Here is a 21,621-nt window from a genome sequence, read left to right as displayed (position 1 = left end):
ATTCTCTTCTCTCTCGAAGCTAAAGCTTATTCTTTCTCTCTTTTCTAAACCACCCTTTTGCATACAAAATCCCGCATTAACAAGATCAAGAAACTCCTAACCAAATTCGAAGTTGCCTTATCCCTAGACATGAAAGGTTTGATTTCTGAGGGTTTGGTCCCAAATCTCTCTTTCAATTATTTAATTTAAGTGTTGTTTATATTTTCCTTGAAGTTACTAACTCGTGATTTTGTTATTAGAAAGAGATACGAGGTATCCAAGTAAGTGCTTTAATGGTTTTATTGATATTTTGATATAGAAATCATGTCTAGATTGTTGTTATGATTCCTAGTGTCATGTTAGGGCGTTTTGATCTTCCTAGTATCATGTTTAGAGTAACAACTATAATTTCTAATATCAAATATGACAATTGTGTTTCCTGTGATGCTTCCTATTTTCTTTTCTAATATCATGTTAGTATCATGTTAGGGTTAAAGCTTTGATTTTTATTGCTTATTGACAAGCTTGGGATAATGCTTGAAATATTCCCTACATCGGGTGATGGTTATTGAACAACATTCTCACCAGATATTTAATGAAGAACTCAATGCTCCTAATCCACGGGCAAAACGGACCATTAAAGAATACACACCAATAGGAATGACTTACAATGGAGCCTTTGACTGTCTTCACGATCAAGGTCTCATTTACCCCATTGGTCCAAGTCAAGACCCTACGCCTGAGAAACGGTATCCCAATTAAAATCTTATTGTCGATATCATAGAGGTCGTGGTCACACCACCGAGGTATGTCTTGCTCTCAAAGATCGTGTTTAAGACCTCATTGATTAAAATCTCCTTCATGTTCCTCCGCGCGACAAGAAGACCAAGGCTAGTAACAATAGTAGCAGTGGCTGGAAAGGAAAGAAGAACAATAATCCTTTTTCTTCCGAAAATGCCCACTCTAGTAACAATGTTAATACCTTTGACTATAACGGTGTCTTAGCTATGGATAATCAAGGACATAAAAGGAAACCCAGGAGAGAGTTCACATCCATTGGAATGACCTATGATACTACTTTTGATCGTCTCTATGATCGAGGATTAATCAAACTTATTGGCCCTACCGAGGATCCAACACCAGAAAAGCGATCTTCAAGATGGGATCCCAATTCCTATTGCAAGTACCATCGAAGAAACGGTCATACCACTGATGAATGCTACAGGTTTCAAAATCTTATTCAAGATCTCATGAAAGCAAACAGGATCCCATTACCTCTAGCTAGCGAGAAGACTGGGTGATGATGAAGTAAACGGCACAAGACAAGAGACGAGCTTCAACGACAAGATTTCATGACCTCTTTTTTCCTTTTCTTTTTCATTTTTTCCTTTCCCCAATAAGTCTAGCATAGGCACCTTTCTTTTCCCTTAAATTTATTTTTTTAGGTTTTTTTCTTTTTTCCCTTTTAATAAAATGAGCATTTATTTCCTTGCATATGATCATAGCATTGTAAATAAATAAATAAATAAATAAATCATGTCAAATTAAGCACAAGGTATACCAATGGTTTGAGGAACCCCTTGTAGCCACATCATATCACCTTTTACCCTTCAAATATTCAATCCTTTTTAGGTAAACCACTTTGAGCCTCGTCTAACGATAGACCCTTCATTTTTCAACCCATATCTACCTAACTTTGGGATGGGATTGTGTGCAACTTATGCAATTTTCAATTTCATAAAAAGCTTGAGTGACTTCAAAAGATTAAAATAGCAAAAAATAAAAAATAATAATAATAATAATAATAATAATAATAATAAAAGTGTACAAAAGGGTAAGTGTTACAATGTCTTTGACATGAACATGTCTTTGATATGAACACGTCTCACATTGTGTCTCTTATCGAGTGTTCGGTACCGTGCCTGAGAAACATGAATACCAAGTGAGTGATAGACCGCATAATCGGGATTACCCACGCTTATAAAAATAAAATAAATGCTAAAGAAAAAAAGAGAGCTAAAAAAGAATAGAAAGCCTCAAGCATAAAAATACAAATATTAAAAAGCAAAGTTGCACACCTTGGGGGCTTATCTAGGGTCTTGAGCTTTTATCCCCTTCTTCTATAACCTTTAACCTAACCACGTTACAACCCTTAAAAAGACCTTTTTGAGGTATACACACACTTGTGCGAGGTTCGGCGAGAGCTATGTTCGACCTGATTCCTAACGGATACGTAGGCAACCTCACATCGAGTTGCGGCCGTAATAAAATTGCATTCATATTCACATTCACACAGTCACACCATGATCATATCAAGGGATCTCCTATGCTCATCCCTTTTCATTTAGATCTAGACTTGGGGGCTTGATCCCTACATCATTAGCTTACCTAGCCTAAGAGTCACCATCATTTGACTCTTCTAAAAATAATATATTTTCCATACACTTAGCCTTTGCGGCCTAAATTTAGTATCACTTTCACACACTGCACAGATACATGACCAAATATACATTCCCTTAGGAATCCTTTGTCATGAAATCTTAACACAACGCTGAAGCATGCCTTGTCATGTCAAAATCGCTCATTAATCATCATTGCATCACAAAGTATGAAGTACTTAGCCTCCGCGCCTAAGTTACCTAAATACTTTCATTATCAAGTCAATTAGGATAGTCTAAGATGTTACAATCCTTGTACTATGAGAGACAACGTTAACGGGCTAAGCTCATTCAACATGCACCCTCCACAAAAATGACGGAAAATTGTTGCTTTTTTTTGCATTTTCGAGTCGCACGATCATAATAAAATGCACACACGGGTCATGAGTCACACGTGTCAATTCACATTGAGTCTACCTCAAGTCAGTCAGTCACGTTGATTCAACCTCAAGTCAGTCAATCACCTTAGGTCAACCCTAAGAAAAACATAAATCCTTATGTCAACCCTAAGAAAAACACCAGCAAAGTCTTTTGGGAATCTTTTGATTTTTACAAGATACAACTATTCAGCAAAGCTCCTGTTCGCAGCCAACCGAACGATCGCAACAAACATTCAAGCATCAAAGCTCTTTTGTTCAGAGACGCGTGGACATATCATCAAAGCTCTTTTGTTCAGAGACGCGTGGACATATCATCAAAGCTCTTTTTTTCAGAGACGCGTGGACATATCATTCAAAGCTCTTTGTTCAGAGACGCGTGGACATATCATCAAAGCTCTTTTGTTCAGAGACGAGTGGAAATACCATCAAAGCTCTTTTGTTCAGAGACGCGTGGACATATCATTCAAGCTCTTTTGTTCAGAGGTGTGTGGACATACCATCAAAGCTCTTTTGTTCAGAGACGCGTGGACATATCATTCAAGCTCTTTTGTTTAGAGACGCGTGGACATATCATTCAAGCTCTTTTGTTCAGAGACGCGTGGGCATATAATCAAATCTCTTATGTTCAGAGACGCGTGGGCATATCATTCAAAAGCTCTTTGTTCAGAGACGAGTGACCAATCCTCAAGAAAGCTCCATTGTTCAGATGCGTGTGGACATATCCAAAAAAATCTCTATTGTTCAGAGACGAGTGAACATCAAAATAGCAAGATGGCATTCCATATATTGTGGAAGGTTGTCACAACGATAGCAATGCAACGGCAATAAATCGGTTACCTTCAGAGACGTGTGCTCGATGGTCCAAGATACGCGTTTCTTAACTCTTTTATCTGTTTTAACTAACACTAGTTTGCAGGTATCGGCGTTACAAGAATAATTTAGGATCGCAGAACATTCTAAATCATTCTCCGTCCCTATCGCTACTTTGACTTTTGTTTTTGAAACTTGCGTTTTTCCAAATTCAGTCAAAGTGGGGGCTTCTGTAGACACCCATTTGTGTCTCCCCAAAACCAAACCCAGTGATGAGTACCTTTCACGTCAAATCATAATCGAATGAAGTGAAAGTGTGGAAAGTCTAGTGTTGCGGTTAGTTTTTAATTCTTTTCTTTCTCTCTATTTTTGAAAACCTATTTTAAGAAAACAGTCAATCCATTTGGTACATATCAAGGGAGCAATAATAGAATATTTGTATGGGGCTTGAAAAGAGCTTTCCAACGATATATTATAAGCCCAATTCCGATGAATAATGAGGAAGTTATGGCCAAATTACTAAACTGGGCCCGGTGTGATATTTATGTGCGGCTCAATGATCTAGAGGAGGGTCTAATATTGATTTGTCATTCCTAATGCAATTAGAATTGATTTTAGTCTTCTAGATTCTTCTAGAAGGTTCTTTTCATTCCTAATTTTATTAGCATTGATAAATTGACTTTGGTTGACTTTTTGGAGTTTTAATCAGAATAAAAGAAGGTTTTTAAGGAAAATACGATTTTACCCTTCTGTACGGCTAAATTTTATCAAAATTAAGAAAACGCGTGAAAACTGTTTCTAGCGCCTGACGACAACATTAGCCCCTGGCGCTAGCCTTAGCGTCTGGCGTCTAGCGCCAATTCTTTTTATTCTCTTCGAAACTCTGATTTGTTTTTTTATCGCATCCGGTTGATTTTCTCTATAAATAGCCTCCTAAAACCTCCGTTTTCAGTCATAAACTCTCATCAAGAATTTCTTGATTCTCACTCCCTCTTTTCTAAGCCTAGCTTTTTACAAACACAATTCCTCATACATTAGCACTAGACACACCTAGCATAATTCGAAGTTGCCTTCGCCCTAGACGTGAAAGGTTATATTTATGAGGGTTTGGTCCCAAATCTAGTCTAAACTTTCTTTCATTCCTTATTTCAATTATTTTATTTAATTCTTTGATTTTATATTTTCCTTGAAGTTACTAACACGTGTATTTTGTTATTAGAAAGAGATACGAGGCAACCAAGTAAGTACTTTAATTGATTTATTGATATTATGATATAGAAATCATGCTTAGGGCGTTTTGATCTTCCTAGTATCATGTCTAGGGTAACAACTATAATTTCTAATATCAAATATGACAATTGTGATTCCTGCGATGCTTCCTATATTCTTTCCTAATATTCATGTTAGTATCATGTTAGGGTTAAAGCTTTGATCTTTATTGTTTAGTGACATGTTAGGGTTTGTTATTAATCTTGTTGGTATCATGCCTAGGATCTTGCTATTAATATTATTATTCTTTAATATTATCATGATTATTTTTATTGTTATGATTATTATTGTTATAATTGATGGTTATTATTATGTTGCTTGATTTTTATTGTTATTGCTTAGCTTGATCACACCTTTTATGCATGTTTAATTGGTACTTGTAATCACGCTTAATAAGATAATTAATAATCTTGTTTAGGGTTAATATGATTATGAATCAAGTGATCGCTAATAATAGTTTTGTTTGTGCATTAATATTTAACCAACATAGATAAACAGGTTTAGGGTAAACCTAATGATTGCATGTTAGTCAGAAAGCGCACTTGAATACGATCAAAATAAAGTAGAAGCCTATTGTTAGGGCAGGTTCAATCTCTTTTAGGTTGGATTTGTACCTTCATCCCCGAACTACCAGTCATGGTTCCAGACCTATTGGAGTTGACGATCTCCTGGATCGTTAAGGGTGTAACCTTCACCCTGTGAACGGTTTACAAGTTCCTAAAACTTGTTGGCGACTCTTTTGCTCTATCTTCTTTCCCTTTGGACGCCACCATACTTTAGTGTATGATCACAGTGGGGTTCAAGTTTGGGGTAATGCTTAAAATATTCCCTACAGCGATACTCGGGTTGAATTTTAAGATAAATTTTTAATATCTATGTCAAATTTTAAATTATATCATTGATACAAATTAGATACGAATTGATGTGATTTTGTGAAGTTTTGATGTCTAGTAAACATGTAATGAATAATAATAATGTTGGGAAAATGTTCGATTTAATACATTAAGAAAATAAAAAATTAGCAAAAAAAATTAAAATGTTCAAAGCACGTTGGTTGACCCAAACCTAAACTTTGAGCAAGATTTGAACATTTATAAATTATTGGTATTTTATCAAAAATAAAACTCTAAACTAACAATTTTATCCTAAAATTCTATTCAATTTGAATTCCAAATTAACTTTTTTATCTTATAAAGTTTATTTAAATCTATCCAACACGGCACGAAACTTGGAGAAAAGTTGAAATGTCAAGTGTCGATGTCTCGTGCCCTGGCTAAAAGTTTATCTTTATATATTATATTAGTTACTAGTTTTGTTCCCCGTGCGATGCCCGGGTTGTTTATGGACTTTTAAGATAAATTTATATTATAATTAAATTGATTGAAAATAGAATTCTAAATTAACTTTTTTTTTGCTATGAAGTCTATCTATATTTATCCAATGTGGTACGAAACTTGGCAAAAAGTTCAAACGGTAAATGATGATATTGTCTTGTGGCCTAATTATAAGTTTATTATTTGGTATTTTATAGAAAATAAAACTCTAAACAATAAACTTATTCTAAAATTCTTTCCTAATTTGATTGAAAATGGAATTTTTAATTAACGTTTTTATCTTATAAAATCTATCTAAATCTATCTAAGGTGGCGCGACACTGATTTTTATCTTATGAAGTCTATTTAAATATATCCAACGTTGCGCGACACTTGGTGAAAATTTAGAATTCAAGTGTCGCTGCCTCGTAACCCGGCTAAAAGTTTAGCTTTATATATTTGTTACTAGTTTTGTGCCTTGTGCGATGCCCGGGTTGTTTATGGAATTTTAAGATAAAATTATATTGTAATTAAATTTAATTGATTGAAAATAGAATTCTAAATTAACCTTTTTTTTACAAAGTCTATATCTATATTTATCCAATGTGGTACGACACTTGATGAAAAGTTAAAATACTATACGATGTTGTCTTCTGGCCTAATTATAAGTTTATTATTTGGTATTTTCTCAAAAATAAACTCTAGACTAACCATCTTATTCTAAAATTCTATCCTAATTTGATTGAAAAAAAAAAATTTAACTAACTTTTTTATCATATGAATCTATTTAAATCTATCCAAGGTGGCACAACACTTGGCGAAAAGTTAGAATGCCAAGTGTCACTATTTCGTGACCTGGCTAAAAGTTTAGCTTTATATATTAGTTATATGATAGTTATTATATAATTAACATAAGTATCATTCTTATAAACTTTATAAACATTAAATTTGCGTTTTTTAACAGCTCGTCTTGTGTGTGGTTAGCCACATCGTGTGACCACTTTAAAAAAAAAAAAAAAACTTTTATAACACTGACCAAGTAACCCTTATAATACTGATCGAGTAACCCCTATTACACTAACGATGTAACCCCTTTAATACTGATCAAGTAACCCCTACACTAACGAAGTAACCTCTAAAATGGTTGGCCACACGGTGTGGCCAGGCACATATAATACTTTGTGTTTTTTTAAATGTTTAATGATCAATAACTTTTGATATCAATATAATATAATATTCAAGTTAATTGTTTTGAAAAGAAATTCAAGTTTTTGTTTCAATTAAAAAAAATCGTTATTTTTTTAAAAAAATTACAATTAGTTTAATCGACATTATAATTCATAATTAACATTAACTAGATCAATCGATTTGTGCATTGCACGGGACTTAAACTAGTAAATAAAAAAAATGCAAAACTACCCTTACAAACCTTTTCCATCCCTTCTTTTCATTAATGGAAAAAATGTCATTTTTCACTTATTCTTATTCCCATCCATGTTACTCATAATAATAATAATAATAATAATAATAATAATAATAAAACATAAATATTGATTAAAATCTAAAGTAGATTATCGAAATAATTATTATTATTGAATATTAATTATTATTATTATTTGAAAATAGAGCAAAGCAGAGCATATTTCCTTTGATCAGGGCTTAGCAGAGCAAAGCAAAGCAAAGCTGAGCAGAGCAGCTCTAAAGAATGGGGTCTTACTCTCCTTAAATAATAAATTGGTGGGAATTTACCTTATGTATTCTCAATCTCATTCCCTTCTTTATTCTCAAGACAAAAGCTAAAGAACACCCGAGGGCGTTGGATAAGTTAGCTAGAAGAAGAAAGATTAATTAAAATTAACATTAATTAAATCAATCGACGCATGCTTTCCCAAATTAATACCACTTTATTTACTCCCTCCGCAAACAATTATCTGCAACATTTGTCTTATATGGGTGCTTCTATTATGTGCAACAAAATTTTTTCTTTCCTTTTTTAGTAAAAAATTAGTGGTAAATAGACGTTTTTACCCTTACTTTTCTTTTTTAATTTTGTTTAACTAGTTTTAATTAGACACAATTACATCCTAATAATCTAACACAATCTAATGATTCCCACCAAAAAATAAATCCCTCAAACAGTCTCACACACACAACCTCTCATCTCCCAACTACCTCATTCAATGATCTTTATTGAATTTCTCTTGATTATGTTGCCATCCTTCATTATTTCTAGAGATTTCTCCAGAACTTCATCAAAACCCTTCCATTCTCTTTCATTTTTCTCACTCTCTCCTGTTCTCTCTCCTGCAAAACCCTAAATTTAGTTTTTCTCTTCTCTCTCTGGAAAAATGAACCCAGAACCAAATGAGTCCCCTGAAAACAAGAGCCCTGAGCGTAGATCTAACGGTTCTACAATGTACAAGTTGCAGCAAGGCAGTGGGAACCTCAAACATGTTCGCCGTTGTACTCCTTTTTCCGGTACTACACTCGAGGGAAGATCGGAGCAAAATTGTCTGAGTACGTTTCCAGCGATGAGGAACAAGAGAATGACGCTTCTTTGGAGGGTGATGGGCCAGATGTAGCCATCAAACAGGCTAAGGGTGGTGAAATGGGTCCCGATCTAGGTGCAGAGGGTGGTCAGGGCTCTTCAACCGATGTTGCGATGGTCGAAGAGTCTTTAGATGAGTGACTGTGTTCTGGTTAAGGCTGGCAAAAGCTGACCCGACCCGACAAACCGACCCGAACCCAAACCAAAATAAACGGGTTTTGAGGGAGATTTCCAACCCGTTTATGTAATTGGGTCAACCCGAACCCGACCTGAATTTAAACAGGTCGGGTTTAGGTTGGAAATCCCAACCTGAAATCAACCCGCCTAAACCCATTTAATTAATTGGGTCGGTTTCAGGTCGGGTCAACACGAACCCAACCTGCCTAAACATGTTTACCACCCTATTTTTAAAACCTAATTTTTAAATATGGGCCAAGCCCAAACTATTTAATGGATAAATGAAAAACCCTAAAAATTATTTACCTCACGCCGCTTCACTCTTTCAGTTTCATTCACTCTTTATCTTTCTCTCTCCTCTTTCTTCTCTCTTGTTTTCAATTCTTTTTCATTAAAATTGTTAATTGAAGCTTATGAATCATCTCAACATTCTTACTTGTTAATTTCATTCTCTTTACTTAATTTTGTTGTGTTTTTATACATTTTTTTTTCTTCAATTTCAGTAATTTACATTTTATTATGCGATTTTTTCAGCTTGTTTATGAGTTGATTTTTTCATAATGAGTTGGAAACTTGGAATGGCATGAATGTTGTTGGCTAATTTTTGCATTTTTTTGTGATTTCTGTCTGCATGTGTGGCGTTTCTCTCTGCATTGAACTTGCAGATTCCGAATAAGATGATGAAGATACCAATCAAGTAACTGGACTATGCACAGAATGCAGCAACACTTATTTTGATTTTATTGCTTAATTATTTATTTGACAATACCCAACCAATTAATCATAATTTAAATTTATTGTTGTATGATTGTATGAACTACACAAAAGCACTTATTTTGATTTTGAAAAGTCAATGGAATTTATGTTTGCTTTGAATTTGCATTTTCTGTTTTTTTTTTTAAGAAGAATTTGCATTTTCTGTTAGTTGAATTTGAGATTTATTTTAAAAAAAATACAGGTTAAACAAATTATGAAATTACATGGTATATATATATAAGACGAGTCGGGTTCAGGTCGACCCGTTTAAAACTAGGTCGGGTTCGGGTTGAATATTCTGACCTGTTTAAGTAAACAGGTCGGGTTCAGGTTGGGGGGGGTCCTGACCCGTTTATGTAAACAGGTCGACCTGAACCCGACCCGACCCGATCTGTTTCCCAGCCCTAGTTCTGGTCGAAGTTCCTCAGCCCCCTGTTGAGGTGGTGGTGCTCCCTGACTCTCCTGTTCCGGGGGGAAGGGTGTTGCCTGAGTCCCTCAAGTCTTCTGCCTCTTCCAGCAACTCTAAAGGGAAGAAAAGGGTTAGATCTGTTTTTACTGAGGACTACAGCGATTGGGACCCTTGCTATATGGCTTACCTTAGGGACAAGTACCCTAATGACTTCCCTCCCAGCAATTGATCAGTGCAGCGTAACTATTCCTCAACCCTAACTTATTGATTGTTTTTGTTTATTTTGATGGTTGATTTTGAAATGGGTTTAATAACTCAGTTGGTTAATATTTTTTTGAGTCCCTTATTTTTGCTTATGGTTAATTGCTGGTATGACATATGTATACAATGATGGTTATTTGCTGTTTGTTCAAGCTGGTGTGTGTTGATAATGATGATTGATTTGACTCTGTGTACTGTGTTGTTGGTTTATGCATGCTTGTTAATGCTGAGTATGTTGGTCATTGCACTTGTGTACACTATGTTTGGTTGACTTCTGTGAACTCTGTTTGATTTATGATCTTTTAATGAGTCCCATGTTAGCCAAGGGAATGCTTGTTTGATGCATGATGAGGCATGTGTTGGTGCCTAACCAGTCTCATTCAATAGATCCCAATTAGTTCTTGCAAGTCTGTGCCTATTAGTTTGTGGATGAGTCCCTTAGTATTTGATATGTGTGCATGAGTCCCTCAATCATTCATATGCTAATCAACACATTCCAAATGATGAAGGGACTCACTTTGAGTTTGATGTGTAGGGTGGTTAAGCTCCAACAACTGTGATTCACAATTGTTATTAAGGTATCCACCTTACAACTCCTTAATGAAACAAAAGTAACCTATCTGATGGAATTCAAATACAACATGACATTCCAAACTTCATTCATTTCCACACAAAAGATAACAATGCAAATGTTCCTTCACCCTAATCATTCATCACATGACTGCCTAAAAAATAAGAAAGGAATTCTAACAAAATACACATAACCAAACCATAAAAAGCATGAGCAAAAAAAGAGTTGCTTAATATGACAAAAAAAACATCTGTTTGAGTACTTGTTTGGTTATGTGTGGAATTCATGCCTTACTTGAATGATGGTCCTCAGTTGTCCCTAGTCTGCATCAACCTCCATCTTAGTGTTGTATGGCATGTTTGGTTAACTGGAATGAATAGTGTGTTGAGGTGGTCAACTGCTTGTTGAATGAGTCCCCTTTCAGGCTTTCACATTCCAACAGTTCAAGCAGCAGACCTAGACTATCCAATCTCTTCTTCCCCATATGGGGTGGATTAAAGTTGTTGCCTCCTTCCTTTTCCAGGATCATCTTCATTACCCCTTGCAAAGTGATCCATGTATACTTGTTTAGTATTGGATCAAATCACTCATAAGCCTCATACACTTTCTCTATTAATTCATCAACTGTTGTGGGGAAGGATTGATATTGTAGAGATTGTATGACCTTAAATAGGCCCAAATCTAGCACATTGAGGTCTGGTGATTGTGCTGGTTGAAATTTCATTTGAATGCTGAATCCATCAGATGTGCATGCTTGTTTGAAATCCTCATCCATTGGGATTTGATGAGGCCTTGCACTATCCCACTAGATAACTATGTCCTTAGGAAGAATTGGATACCATTGTCTTTTGATTGCTGGAATAATGTTATTCAAAAGCATTTTCCTGATTTCTTCCCTCTTTACACTTTCCACAACCTTAGTTTCCAATACCCCTACATCTCTGTTCTTTCTTTTCTTCTTAGCCCTCTGTTGGTAAGTGAAAGGGAAGATACCAAACTTCCCATCATGTAACATGTGGCCATTGCAATCATACAATGGTTTCCCAATGACCCCCATGAACATTGCTTTGATTTTGTATCTCTTTGATTGTTGACATCTGTAAGGGTTTTCTTCCTTTGGTAAGAGGTAAAACCTCCTAGTTTTAGGATTCATATAGAACCACTTTTCATCAATGTGAATATCATGTTGCATGTATATGAAAGTAGGATTGCCTACTGCTGGAATTGGGTGAATATGTTCTAGTGCCCATTTCTTCCTTGCCACTTTGTGATTAGATGTGAGTGTTGGGTGGTTTGCTGTTGTATGTGTTCTTAACCTGCCTTTTTTCTTTAACTTATGGAGAAATCCATGTGAGATTTTAAGAGCAGCTACATAACTCCTCTATGTTGTCCTTTTGTATAAAGGCACAGACTGCAAGAACTTGTCTGTTATGTCTCTTGGTTTTGGACCTGTTTTTCCAAGTTTTTTGCTTCTGACATCAATGACATTCCCTTCTGCTATACTTTGCTTGACAAACGTCCAGACCCTTAATGATGTGCTTCTGTGAATCCCATACTTACTTGCGATTTGTGACAGAAAACCCCTTGTGAGTTCCCCTTGTGAGTTCCCCCTGATGCATGTTCAGTAGGAAATCATCAACCATTTTCCTTTTTGTTTGGACAGTGAGTTTCTTTCTGCTTGTTGGTTGTGGTTGTATTTGTTCTTCCCCTTCACTGTCTTCCCCATCCGGTTCATTGTATTCCCCTTCTGTGCCTTCTTCCATGTTTTCATCAGAACTGTTGCATTGATATGGTCCCTCATTCAATAGTTGGTCAATATGAAAGAATTCCTAATCAAAATATTCTTCCATTTGTGTGGTCCCTTTTTTTTTTTGTTTTGTAGATGAAGAAGGAAGGTGATGAAGTTTTTTGTGGCTGAAGTTTTTTGTGAAGACCTCAAAGAAGCGGAACCCTAATGTTGCCGTTAGTTTAGGACTAACTTTAGTTTAGGCAGTACATATTTTGGACAAAATTAACTGTTATGTAATGGGGTTTGTTTTTGAAGAAACTAGATTCTGAAATTTCTAAGCCATAGTGGCTGTTAGTTTGTAATTAATGCTATTATGTGAATGGTTGGTGCCCTTATATATGGGGCAGATTTATGTTTAGGGTGAAGTTAAAACTGTGAATGTTGTTTCGAATTTTGGTGAATTTTCAAAATTTTTAAATTTTGGGTGGAAATCTGAAATTTTAAAATTTTCACCCCAAAAATTTAGAGGGAAAACAACATTCCCTCTCCTTTTTGGTGACAGATTCCAAGCCATTTACCAAAAGGAGGGACCACATTCTCTCTCCTTTTTCCCACAAAAAAATACCCACATGCAAATTTAGTCAACTAGGCGTCTAGGCCCACTTTCTCTCTCTTCTTTCCCTCCATTTTAGAAGTTAATTAAACCCACAAAAATGTAATTAAACATTCCTAAAAGTTTTTCCTAGGAGTCTGTAAAAAATACAAATGGTGCAGATAACTGTTTGCGGAGGGAGTAATATTTTAAATACTTATTGAATGGTTAGAGAGCTTTCGTTAGCAAGGTCCTATTCTCAATCCCGTAACAAACAAAAGTTTTATTATTTTTATTTTTATTTTTATTTTTATTTTTATTTTTTATTCTCATGTACCAAACACCCTCTTGTATCCGCGCGTTCGAAATCCCGCTAAACCCTAAGAGTAATATTTTAACGTCTTGGCGTTCCAATTTTTTTCCAAGTGTCGCGCCACGTTGGATAGATTTAAATAGACCTCATAAGATAAAAAAAAGTTAATTTAGACTTCTATTTGGATATAATTTTAGGATAAAATTAGTTTTATTTTCGATAAAATACCAATATTTCAAATGTACAAATTCAATTATAATTTTATTAAAATAATTATTAGATTATCAATCTAAAAAATTAATAAATTATTTTTTGTATCATAATATTTTTTAGGCAAAGGAAATAGTTCAAAGCGTAAAACATACATTTATAAAATATACTAACCGGTTAGAATAATATACTTCACAATCTAGCAAATCGTATAAAGATTAAAAATTTATTTTATAATTCAATAAACAACCCGGGCATCGCACGGGGCACAAAACTAGTATATATATATATATATATATATATATATATATATATATATATATATATATATATTATGTTATACTCTATATTTCCTTAGAATATTATGGATTTATGAAACCATATGGCTTCTGATTATAATTACTCTCGGTTAAAGAGTACTTTATATTGTATAATTTGTTTAAATAATATTTACTCATCTTCAAAATTATTTAGATCTAAATTCCATTACGATTAATAATTATATTCCTATAATTTTTGATACATAAATAAACTATATTTATTTCAAACAAATTTTGTTGTGTCGTGGCTAGAGCTGTTCGTGGACAGTCCGACCCGCTAGGCCCGACCCGTTAAAATTTAGGTTTGGACACCTTTATTAAAATAAATAAATTAATGGATGGGCTAAGCCCGACCCATTTGTTGAAATGGGGCGGGAATGGACAATAGTAACTATATTCCAGGCCTGCTCGTTCAACCCGTTTTGTAAATTATTAAATAATATTTTCTTAAAAATTATATACGAAGTATATAATTAAGTACAAATTATATACGAAGTATATAATTAAGTACAAATTATATACGATACTACGAACCCCTAAATCTAACATCATCTTTTCATTACTTCATAGTTCATATAATACACTTTGTATACTCTTTATATTTTAAGATTTTAAACCATCAATAATTATAGTTGCAAATTTTTAAGAAACAAATCAATTGTCTTAGGTGCATCCTTATGCACCTAAGATAGGTGCAACAAGGGAAGGCCCAAAACGCGCGACCCAAATGAATAACTCAGACAACATATCTGCGATCCGCCAAAATTAACAATACACTCTACAAAATGAACATTTAGTAAAAAAATATGAACATGAAAAAAATGAACATTTAATAATAAAAAATGAACACGTAAAAAAAATGAACATTTAATACTTATAATGCATATGTTTCATAATCATATTATTTTTTATTTCTTCAAATATTAAGTTCATAATTATAAGTATTATATTCATAATAATATTTTATATGTTCATATATAATTTCAAATATTCATAATGTAAATATGTGTTGTTCATGAAATATTAATTAAATCTGTTTATGCATATGTTGTCTTTCTTAAATGTTTATGTTCATATTTTTTTACGTATATGTTCACCTTTTAAATGCTTGTATTAATTGTAAGAAAATCAATGCTTACTTCATATTTTGAAATGTTATGTTCACTTTCTGAAATGCATAAGTAGTTCATATTTTTTATGCATGTGTTCACTTTCTGAAAAGTTAATGTTCACATTTAAGGAAACCTATGCATATGTTCATATTGTGCATGATTATATGTTCATTGATTAAAAAAAATGCAAAAAATCAGATAAAATTCAATTCATTAGAATTAAGAAAATCATATACTACCTCCGTTAACATTTAGTTGCAATTTAGGAATATTTTATGTCTCTCAAATAATAGCCCAAAGTTGCAACTAAATGTTAACGGAAGTAGTATAACCTAATCAATCAAAGTTAATCACAAAGTCACCACATAAGAAATCGAAAATCACACATTTTTATGCCTATGTTCACTTTACGAAAAGCTAATGTTCATATTTTTTTATGTCTAGGTTCACTTTTTGAAAAACTAATGTTCATATTGTGTTGTTGTTACACCTAAATCTAGGCGCATGAGTATGCACCTAAGAATATGGACAACACATTAAGCCTGCTTAAGAGGGCTTGGACTTGCATATTAAGTCCGTAGGACAAAATTATAGGATTTGACCCGGCCCATGTCCACCCCAAACCCGCAAATAAGCGCTCTAATCGGAGCTAATGTTATTTATAATCTCTGTTATATATTATTTGCAACGATTATACATTTTTCCACTCTAATTTAGGTCAAATCGTTATAAATAATATGTAACGGAGGTATTATTAATATAATATAGTGGCGCTTGAAATCCCGCTAAATCCCAAAAATTAGCTGAAGCAGCGAGGCAGTGAAGTAACAATGGCGGAAACAATTAGTATTAGGTAATACTGGAGTACTATTCTCATGGTACTCCAACATATTAAATGAAATAACACATCTTTAAAACAAAATAACATAAAAAGCTCTTAGAATATATAAATCAATATAAACCTAAAATAAGCAAAATTTCAATTTCATTTCTCTCTCCACTTTCTCTCTCCCCATCTTTTCTCTCTCTAATTTCCCAACCCACCATTTTAGCATCATCAAATCCTTCATTCTTCTCAACAAAACCACAAAATTTCTTTTGATTATTATTTTAACCACTCAAACAAGCACAAAATTGCTCAATTAAAGCTGAAAATAAATCAATTTCACTACCTAAAATATGGTTTATATTCATGAAAAATATAAAGAAACGACAATTATGAACAAGAATGAGCAAAACAAAGTAAGTATATTTTATTTGTTTTGTTTTTAGTTTAATTAATTGAAAATGATAGTGCTAATTTGAACTAAATATGTTAATTTGATTTGATTCAATCGAACCTATGTTATTTTTTAATTTGCCAAAACGTTGTGTTATTTTATGAAAACTTTATGTTATTTTACTAATTAAATACTATGTAGTTCTGCTAAAACATTATGTTATTTTACGCAAATCTTGTGTTATTGTTTGCTAAAATAACCTTATATTACTTTGCTAAAACATTGTGTTACTTTACGTAAACCATGTGTTATTTTGATAAATTCTAGTGTTATTTTGGGGAAACCTCAGCCCGTGTTATTTTACTATAAACTTGTGTTATTTCACGCGAACCTTGTGTTATTTCACTGAAATCATTTGTTATTTTACTAACAGATTATTGTGTTATCTTACTTGAACTTTTTGTTATTTTGCTTCAACTTTTTGTTATTTTCAAATGTATGTTATTTTTACAGAACAATACGTTAATATCCCTCTTTGAAAAAATGAGCTCAATTAGTTTTCAAGTAAATTAACTTCTACGTAAAATCTCTTCTGAAAAATTCTCATAAATTTGTTCGATTCTTTTTCTCTTCTTTAAATAAAATCATCTTCATTCAAATTGTTGTTCAAATTTTAACAGATTCTCAAAAATATAAAACACTCAATTATTTTTAGGGTTTTATTTTTTCTGATTTTGGTAATTTGAACAATTAGCTCTTCAATTCAACAAAATTTCTTAATAATAGAGTGATTATTGAATTTTTTTGAAAAATAAGTAAGATAAAGGGTAGAGCAGAAGAACAAAAATAGACAAGAATTTTTTTTAATTAAAAAGCCAGTATTTGACCCCCTGGAGTACCATGGAGTACCATAGAAATTGCGGGCGGCAATCCCAATTGAGATAATCGCCGAAATACTCTCACGATTACCAGTCAAAGCACTTCTCCGATTTCAAATCGTCTGTAAATCATGGAATTCCTTAATCAAATCCCCCAATTTTATCAAAATTCACCTCAATCAAACCCTAATTACCAACTCCGATCGTCATATCCTCCTCTCCGACACGACTCTTCAATGGTCCGAGCTCGACGTTGACCTCCGCCGTAACCACCTCTCTTTCTCGGAGCTGAATCACCCCCTCAAACCACACAAAGGGCTCCAATTGATTGGTTCGTGCAACGGCGTCGTTTGCATTTCTACTATCTCTAAATCCGAGGTCTTCTTGTACAATCCTCTTACAAATTCTCATCGTAAGCTTCCCTCCAATCCAATTCCAGTTCCTGATCTTACTAAAATGCTGTTAGGGTTTGGATACGATAGCAAGAACAACGATTATAAGGTTTTGAGGATTATTCAGGGGCGTGGATTACTTGGTAATACCAAAAATGAAGCTCAAGTGTATAGTTTCAATGATAATTCATGGAAATGTATCAAAGGTATCCCATACTATCTTGATTATTGTTGTTATTATCATGGTGTCCTTGTTAACGAGGCTTTACATTATGTAGTTTCTCTTGAACGGCGTTCTAGATGTCTTTCAATTGCTAGATTTGATCTTTGGTCTGAGAGTTTCTCGCTTATTGAACGCCCGAATTATGATGACAATTACAAGTATATGCTTAATCGGCATTTTATTTGATAGAGTTAGGTGGGTGTTTATATCTGTTGATTAATTTACGTCCATTGGTTGATACAAGGAAAAATAGGGTGCTTGCAAATTGCAATGGTTGAAGTGTGGGTAATGAAGGAGTATGGAAACAAAGACTCTTGGGTTAAGTTGTTTTGTATTTCCCACCGAAGATTGTTGGGATTTGTAAATGTGCTAAGGCTCTTGTTTACTCCAGAGATGGTAGAAGAATTTTGTACAGATAGATGGTTTAGGGTATGGTTGGTACCATTTGGAGTCCAAAAATGTCGAAAGAATCATAGCTCATGGGTTACTAAGTGGAGGTTTCAACACAATGAGTTTTATAGGCAGCCTTGTTTCACTTGAAGATAAGAAGTAAGCGGGCTGTCCACATGCAATTTTTTTTTTAAAATACTCCCTCCGTTTTTAAATACTGGCTCTATTTCTCTTGAACATGAATGTCGATTGATCAATAATATCTTTAATAATCTATTTATTGAGACGATTCCAACAAGTACCCACAAAACTATATTTTTTCTTATGTGTAAATCACAAACATTAGTCAAAGTAAGACGAATGAATAGTGTATAAAATATAAATGGAGCAAGTATTTAAAAATGGAGGAAGTAATGAAATTTAGGGTCTGTTCTCATTGACTGAGCTGAGATGAAAATAAACGTATGAGAACAGACCCTTAATCCTGTTTTTTCAGTTGCTAATTTTGGATTGTTGTGTGACTTGTTTGATTTATAATTAATTAATTACTATTCAAGGGAATACTATAGATATTGTCTTCGAAAGAGATGCATGTTTATTTGACTGGATTATGCTTTGTTCGTTTATAACCCAATTGTAATTTCTTATATTAGGACTTATACTTACTCTGGCATAATATAATGATGATCTCCATTAGAATTTATAAGTATAGAATGTAGATGACATTAGCATTCCCTGATCTCACCAAAGCAGATTAATATTTTATTTTCTGTATGTCACTTGAAGCTATAACCATTTGAAGATTACATATGGAGTATGTTCAGGAACTTTTTGTAATTTGATTTTGTGTGTGTTTTTGTGCCGTCTTTTGGTTTTAGATTTCAGAACTAGGTAGTTTTATACTATGTATTTGGTAAATTGTAATTTAATAATTTTTCTTCTAGAGAAATCATTTTGGAATACATTTTTATTTGGAAGTAATGAATGTTCTTAATCTCTCCCTTAATATCTTCAGAACTGTTGTTGAAAATATTTTGTCTACAGGGTTCAAGCTGAGGCTATGAAATATTTTCTCCCTATCGAAGACGCTACTACTGGGATGTGTTGTTCATGACTGTAACATAAGTATGATGTCTTCTTGCATGCATTAATATGAATTTCTCTTTGCGTGACTATACATTTATCATTTGTAATTAACTGTGTTATGCCCTTGAGTTTGGACATTGAAGCATTTGTATTCAATCACTCTGAATATTGAACTCTACAACCATAGATCTTTTTTTTTTTTAATTAATAAAAGTTTGCAAGCCTCCGCAACCTTAAATCCTTTTCCTTTTTTTTTTTTTTTTTTTAAACAGTGTCTTTTAAAAAGTTGGGTTATTGACACTTTTATTTATGTTCTTGGGTCAAACAGTGTTTGCAATTCAAATTTCCACAGATATTATAATATTGCTGATATAATCTCTTTACTGAAGAGTAATAGCCTGATTATTCTACTGAATTATGTTCTTTCTTCTCTGATTATCTACATCTACTTGTAATTAATCAGCTTTCATGCCACAAATGAGCCTTCTTTGTGTGGATTTAACTGATAAAGAGAAGAAGAAAGCTCGAGAAAGAGCTAATTATGCATTGGACGACAGCCTTGGCAACTTGACCTTCAAAATAAACCGCCTGGCACTGTACAAAACTGATACTGAAGATAAGTCGCTCAAATCATGGTAATAAGTGACGGAGTATGATCTTGATGAAGAAGTTTAGCTTTTTGTGCATTTACCTTTTTGCATGCTTGTTGAAACAGGCTGTTCAAAATAAGCTGTTTAGCGTGCTGCTTGCTCTTGCTGTTAGAAGAATCTCTTTACAGGTAGTTTGATCATATGGAAACCTATCAAGTTGTGAAGGCTTCTCTTGTTCTACAGTGATCGGTTTTGCGCTGTATTTGGTTTAAGCAGGATGTTGACTGACTGAGTTTTTTGCAACAATAAGTTTGGTCCAAATTCATTATTTCTAAAACCATGAGTTACTGGGATTAAAAAATTGCAGGTGTAAGAGCACTCTCACCAATGGGGAGAAAAATGCCCATGGGGAGTTTTTGGGTTTTAATCCAAAAATAAAAGTCCCCATCAATGGGCTAAATAAAAAATGCCCATGGTCAAAACATTTTTTGATCAAAGTTTGGGCAAAATTAAAATCAGACCAAGAATGAGTGGGCCCCACGTGCGACGCTGGCAATAGCGTTTTTTTTGCTCACCACGCCTCAAAACGCAGCGTTTTGAGGAAACGTGTGCTGCGCTTCAACTCAAAACGCAGCGTTTTGAGGAAAGGAAAAGCAAAAAAAATACTAAATGCACCCCTGACAGGCGCGTCAGCACGCCCAATCAGGCGCTGACACGTGTCTTGTCAGAGAGCTTGGACCAATCAAGAAATTCCTGATTATTGCAACGGTTATATTTTTGTAACCGTTATTTTGTGCTTTTAAAATAAAAAAATAAAAAAATTACCAACGGCTAGAAAAAAAAATTCCCTACAAATAGAGACCCATTTTGCCTATATTTTCATATTTCCAAAATTCACATAAATTTGTTGTATTTACATTTTCTCTCAATTTCTCCCTCATAATTAGTCATCCTTTTAATATTATTATTATTATTATTATTATTATTATTATCATTATTATTATTATTATTATAATTATTATTAAAATAAATATTATTATTATTATTATTATTATTATTGGAAGTATAATTATTATTGTTATTATTTTAGTAGTATTGTTATTAATATTATTATTGTTGTTATTATTATTTTTGTTATTAATATTATTATTATTATTATTATTATTTGTGTGATTATTATTATTATTATTATTTGTGTTATTATTATTATTATTATTATTGTGTTAGTTTTTGAAATTAATAAAAAAAAATAGATATGGATCCCAATAACCCCTTTTACTCACTACTTTCTCAAAATTGTAATGATTTAGATGAGAATTTCATGAATCAACCTCAATTTCAACTTTTCTTACAAAGAATGAGCAACACTTCTCTGCAAAATCATCCACAACAACAAATACCTCCACAACAAATACAAAGAAGGAGATGTTCCCGTTGGTGGGTTTTCATCAGGAGGTATACCCAGACCCGACGGGGTAAAAAAAGCAAAGGCTAAGCGTAAGGGAAAAGCTATTGCTCATGATAGTGCATTTTTAAGTATTGGTGAACAGATACAGGCTTGTACTGAAGTTAGAAGCTTTGAGGCAAATTTACGGCAACAAAGGTTGGACCTTGAAAGGGAAAAGGAAAAGAGGAAATACAAACAGGTCGAATTA

At 33.4% G+C, this 21,621-nt stretch overlaps 1 protein-coding gene across 1 annotated transcript; it reads left to right on the top strand.

Moving 5' to 3' along the window:
* Window positions 1-16,366: 16,366 nt before the first annotated feature.
* Window positions 16,367-20,287, top strand: LOC110691944 (F-box protein CPR30-like). The gene is made up of 4 exons (XM_021868928.1): window positions 16,367-16,429; window positions 17,322-17,883; window positions 19,840-20,011; window positions 20,092-20,287. The coding sequence occupies exons 1-4, from the start codon at window positions 16,367-16,369 to the stop codon at window positions 20,156-20,158; spliced, it is 864 nt and encodes a 287-aa protein (XP_021724620.1). The 3' UTR covers window positions 20,159-20,287.
* The last annotated feature ends 1,334 nt before the right edge of the window (window positions 20,288-21,621 follow it).

The sequence above is a fragment of the Chenopodium quinoa genome, unplaced genomic scaffold (genome assembly GCF_001683475.1).
Source record: "Chenopodium quinoa cultivar QQ74 unplaced genomic scaffold, ASM168347v1, whole genome shotgun sequence".
In the NCBI taxonomy this organism is placed as follows: domain Eukaryota; kingdom Viridiplantae; phylum Streptophyta; class Magnoliopsida; order Caryophyllales; family Amaranthaceae; genus Chenopodium; species Chenopodium quinoa.
Note: the sequence above shows the minus strand (reverse complement) of the source record. Positions and strands in the feature narration are given on the sequence as shown.